The following is a 6,065-nucleotide window of genomic DNA, read 5'->3' on the forward strand; positions in this document are numbered from 1 at the left end:
ATCAGGCATAGTTATTTTTTGCATATTGCTGTCCTGTCATTTTTGGATTTTGTCTATTTTCAAGTCAATATTTAATGCATAGCTCGTTTTGAATTGTTCAGCTTAGTAGTCATTTCATTTCATTACAGGGGCTCCATTTATTTATGGCTTTTTATATCACATTGGCTATAGTTAATCCTTTTTTCCTGCAGTTTTATTCTAGTGCTTCGCTCAATAGTGTCAGTTTCTCTATATTTTCTTCCATTAATTTTCTCAATAAATTCAGTTTCCGAATACTGTGTTGTGGTGCGAAATAAGAAAAATTGTGTCCCACTGAGTATTTCCAAGACATAACAGAAGTCTTTCAGAAGCCTCATTCAAGACTTTTCTCTCAATTACAGGGCTATTGCTTATGAATGCTGAAGTTATGTTGCCGATAATAATTTTTCCAAAGAACTTAAACTCAAATGTTTGTTAATAAAAATCAATAAAATAAGTTGTTCTTAAAAGAATATAGACTCAGTGTTGCTAGCAGTTCTGAGAGTAGGACAAATTTGGTTACAGTTCAATTGGGCCATAGTGTAAGCACTTCTTATTTAATTTTGTAAAAATAAATTGATATTAACACTTAAAAAAAGTGTGGCATGAAATCTGATACAGTATTTTTACAAAATCCAAATGGTTCCAAAAATAGACAAATTATACTTAGTTTCATCAATTTCAAGTATAGTAATATAGTCTCAAATGGTTTTCTTATAAGTATCTCACAAATCTAATTTATTTTTTATTTCAGATGACATATACCCACGCAAATTTAAACGATATTAAATAAAGCCTATAAAAAACAAGGAAGAAGCCAATTACACAAATGTCGAAATGGTCAATAAACAAAGAATGGCTTAACAACTTAAAAATCTAAGAAAAAAAGTTGTAAATAAAAATTGTTCGAAAATGTGAGGAAAAATTAAGTAAAAATGGGAAAGACGACCAAATAGCGAATGTAAACATATCATTCTTGACATATTGATGACAATATCCAAAATTAAATCTGAAGGCAATTTTTATTAATTGAGTTTGAAAAGTCCTGCTGTTTCCTATTTGAGCACCACCGCCCGAATAGATAAATCGAGGGTGGGAAAATAAACAAAAACAAATCAAAACAGAAAATGTCCAAACAAAAAATGTGCCACTTAATGAACCATAAAGTTCGATATCTATAGGCGACCATTAGCAGTGTAATAAAAACCAACAGGCGAAGGAAGTAACCAACCAATGAAGCAAGCGGTTCGTGGTTTCACACAAGAAGGCAATTACTTTCAATGTCAACCACCGTTGACAATTTAAGCAGCACTCAATACCACAAAATAACACTCGAAACCACTGTGTTCTGGCGCATAAAAGTGGGAGCAAATTTTTTTTCCAATTAATTTATCGTTTAGTGTGCCATCCAAATAGATACATTTTAACCACATGTATAGGCACTCACTTACATACATACATACATAGCTATACATAAACGTGTAGGAGAAGCGTGGCATACATAGTTAAGCAAGGACACCGAACAAGAAGACCAGATGAGAATGCTGCCGACAACAATGAACCGTTGCCGAAATTGGTTCTGTGCGCGCAATAATAATAACGACTATGCTGAGGTTTCAATTAATGACGCAACTGCTTCCACACATCATGCTGTTGCAACACCAGATTTCATTAAAGATCACCAACCATCTACAGCGACTACCGCAACAACGGCTACTACAGCCACTACTGGTACGGGAGCTGGAACAGGCATTATTGGCGGTGGCGGTAATGCACATGTCGTCACTTTTCTCGATGATGTGCCGAGCGGCAATAACGGCATAGTTAGCACAACAAGTCGCATAATAACCAATTCGGAATTAAACGCTCAAGCAATGGATAACAATTCGGATGCTATTGAGCCGATGGACGATTTTGCATGTACTTCCGGTTCATTGCTGTGTGATGAAAATGCGCCATCATCGAAAAATTGCTATCGTCTGGTAATGTTAGGGTAAGTATACAAATACGATAAACTAAATTCCAATTAAGAATGATTTCAGTTCGAGCTTTATTAAATCATCTCATATTTGGCATCATCCTTTGTTGAAAATGTGCAGAGATACAGAAATAATTAAACGGATATAAGCAGCCTTTATCCCAGATTAGTTGAATACATTTCATTATTTTTCTGTTAAAGATTGTGGCTCGCAATTTGCTTCAATTCAATTGATTCCTTGTTGAATTCCTTTTTAATAATTTCAATTGATTCCACCCGTCATGTTGCTGTCATGTTACTCCCCCAGTATCATTAAAAAACAAAGGCAAGTAAAATTGATTATCCTTCATTGCATATTAAGCACAACCGTGGAATAAATCCACTTAAAGCACCACAACTCCAACTACGTGCGCGCTCGATGTGAGTGATTCCAAATTAATTAAGTAGATTATTTTAATTATTGAAAGCAAAGTATACACTGAAAAAATTGCTTAATGCTTTATAAATAAACAGAGTATTTGCAGGCTTTTTAAGCTTAATTCAGTAACCTTTTGTTAATTACATTTTAATATATACTGTACACATATTGTTGATATTTCATTTAAAAATTACTCTCAAATAAATGAAAAAGGTTAATACTTGGGCGTTTTCGATTCTGCCTTAAATGGCATGTATTATATGAGAACGGATTAGAGAGCAGTTATATTAAAGGTTATATTGTTATGGAGTAGTTTAACCTTTATTTGTTGGCATATATGTTAGTATGATATTTATAAAACATTTAAATTATAAATAAATTTAAAACATAAATATGATTTTATAAGTCATCTTTAGTCTGTTGTCTATATTTTAGGAAATAAATAGTCTTATCCATAAGATTTCTATTATTTACTCATATTGAATAAATATTTTATTGATTTATAATTTATTATTATTAACAAAGTTATAACGTTATTGAAACTTACATCTAATTTAAATAATAGGAGCTATCGCTATATGGCCTTAAGCTTGACTTATATATTGTGTAGACTGGTCTAATACCTTTCGCCTTCTTTCTGCCAGTAATATGATTCTTAGTTAAAAAAATTTTTGGTTCTTGAATAACAAAAAACTGATCCGAGATTTTTTCTATTCGTTCGAAGCAGTCACAGTTACAGTTTAAAAACTTTTATAGAGACTGAAGTAAATAATAAGTATACTATTCAAAGTAGTATCTGACATTATTTTGGTGCAACACTTTACCTGTACTAACGATGAATTTTGTTTAAGAGAATGATTAAATAATAAGTATATCACATCTAAAGTGGGATTTAACATTGTCTTGGTGAGACACTATACCTGTTCTATCAATTAATTTTGTTTAAGCGAATCATTTGCTTTGACCAGATAATGACTGTACGTTTAAGAATTGATCGTTATATAGTCCGATAGAAGCTCAAAAAAACAGATAATTCTTTGCAAATCAACCCAAATAGATATTATCACCTTCCTTTGTTGAATACCGGGTTTTAAAGAGTTTTAAATCAGTTTATTTTTTTAGCTCCTTATGTAATTGCATTTAACATTGTTGTTGTCATCTATTTCTTGACCCCAGTAATAATGCTCGTTAAAAATGAATAATTCCTTTTCTAACATTTGACAGGTTAATCACAGCAGACTACAAATTTCTTTCTGTAAGAGTCATTTTCAAGTCATTTTTTAAGCTTAAGATTAAGAATTTGAATGGTCGAATTTAATAGATTTAATCTCTCAGCAATCTCACAAGTTACTATCAATGTCGGTTCGTATCTCTTTTGTGTTTTGATTAGCTTCATCTGGCCTTCCAGAACACAGTGCGACTTTAGCATCAGAATTACCGAATGGCAATTTTGCAAACCAGTTTCGACATCGCCCTTGTCTCAATATATGTTCTCTTTAGAAATTTTATTATTATATTGAGGCTAGTGAAGTCAGTGCACTTGTACACTTTTACTCTCTATTAATTGTGCGGTTTCTTCATAATCCCTCTTTACGCCTGGACTGGGTTACTGTTTTTCATTTCATCAGACTAAGCAATAATTGACCTCAGATCTGCATACCTCCCCGAAAAGCCTGTTACCATTCTGAGATTCGATAATGCGGTGTTGGTAAGTCTGTCAGTCTTCGTAAATAATTTCAGGGTTCTATCCTTTATGTATTTTTTGATCGGATCAATCTTGAGGTCCCTAAGGATGTTATTCGTCCTAATGTACCATGGTATCTTGAAAAGTCTTCTCAGAGCATGGCTTTGTGCACTTTCTAGCTGACAAATAGTAGTGTTTGAGGCTTTGCTAAACGCTACACATGCATATAGAAATGGCGGTCGAATTATTTGGTTATACCTATAACAGCTTTCTGTTCTTAGTATTAAGATTTTAATTTTTAAACAGCGGTTGGAGGTGATGGAAAATTTTGACACTGTCATCCTTTTAATAGTTCAACTTGTTTAAGTTTATATATATAACCATAATATGCTATTCACAAGAATGGGTATCAATTAAACTGAAATAAAATTAAATAAAAAATTGATATGATGAATTCAGTCCTAAAACTTTCACTTTTGTTCCAGTGTACTTTTTTTGAATTTGTATAATACAGAGAATGAAATTAAAAATAAAACATATTTAAAAAGCGAATTTAATTGACTATACTCTCCCAGTCAATGTTTTTTTTATCCAAAAATAGTTTGCTGAGAACAGCAAAAATCAAATTGGTTTAATTTAATGTCGTATAAAGAAGTAAAGTTCATTGTCACGTAATTCGTAAATCTTCAAAATTGTTGTAAAATTTTATATGAGTTTTTCTCAAAAGATAACTAAACAGATAAACTTAATTACATTCGTGAGACTTGCACGTGCCAAAGAGGCTCGCCTACTTTTAAGTTTCGCACAAGTATCTCATAGTGCAATATTTCAGTAATAGACGCAGACCCAAATTAACGCACACAAACGTGCAAATATCTTTGAAATACCATACATTCAACTTTATTGTTTAGCAGGAATTGTTTTATTATCACGAAATTAATTAATTTTCGAATCATTTATGGCATTAGGTTAAAAATAATAAAATTAATTATAATTTTCGCAGCTCCTCACGTGTCGGCAAATCATCCATTGTGGCCAGATTTTTAGGCAATCGGTATGAAGAGGCATACACACCCACCATTGAGGATTTTCACCGAAAATTGTATCGCATACGTAATGAAGTGTATCAATTGGATATATTGGATACATCCGGTTATCATCCGTTTCCGGCTATGCGACGTTTATCATTTATGACTGGTAAGTAGAATAAAGCCTTGTAGTAGTTTATATTAATGGGTTTGGAAGAGTGAGTATTGTATATGTTTGGGTTTTACTACAATGGAAACAAAATGTTTCGATATGAATATGTAATTGATTGTTGAGAAATATGGAGGAAAGTTTATTTTCGTTTATAAATTTATTATTAATTTTCAGTCTGTTTTTTACGTAAAATATCAATGCATTGGATGATATTTCACAACAAAGATTCTGTGGGCCACCTCATTATAAGACAGATTACTCATTGGAACAATAACCTTAGATTAGAATTATTTAAATTAATACACAAATTAAGTATAAAATCTATTTAATTTGTGGGACTTTTGAAGAGAAGATTCAAAGAACTCTATTGCAAAGTTATTACGATTATATTGTAATCTGTCTCGGGAATTAGATTTTTAGTTAAAGTAAATATTTTTGCAATGAAAGATGTCTGAAGCATCAATTGATGATTCGGTTAAAGCTAGAACTTCAGGTTTACTTGTAAATATTGCAATATTATTTAGTCTCATTGCATTTAAGCTATACTGTTTCCAAAGAAACTCAGCGCTGAGATATCTATTAGTCAATAATGGTCGATATATAATTATTTTCTCGCTTGCTTTGAACATCTAAGCAAATTGATCGACATTTTATTGTTACTTACCTTTTAATGTTACATTATTCTGAGTATGTAGGTGAAATGGAGAAGCCAATATTAAATTTTGTTTTAAATTGAGAAAAATTAATGAAGGACTAATAAATAAGTA

General features: G+C 31.6%; 1 protein-coding gene across 1 annotated transcript; it reads left to right on the top strand.

Moving 5' to 3' along the window:
- Positions 1-1,514: 1,514 nt before the first annotated feature.
- On the top strand, positions 1,515-5,295 carry LOC119664608 (the record flags this gene model as incomplete). Its single annotated transcript, XM_038074067.1, has 2 exons — positions 1,515-2,011; positions 5,102-5,295. Coding segments are annotated over exons 1-2 (652 nt in total), but the record flags the coding sequence as incomplete, so codon positions are not given.
- Between the last annotated feature and the right edge of the window lie 770 nt (positions 5,296-6,065).

This window comes from Teleopsis dalmanni, unplaced genomic scaffold, assembly GCF_002237135.1.
Source record: "Teleopsis dalmanni isolate 2A unplaced genomic scaffold, ASM223713v2 unscaffolded_contig_2278, whole genome shotgun sequence".
Taxonomy (NCBI): Eukaryota; Metazoa; Arthropoda; class Insecta; order Diptera; family Diopsidae; genus Teleopsis; species Teleopsis dalmanni.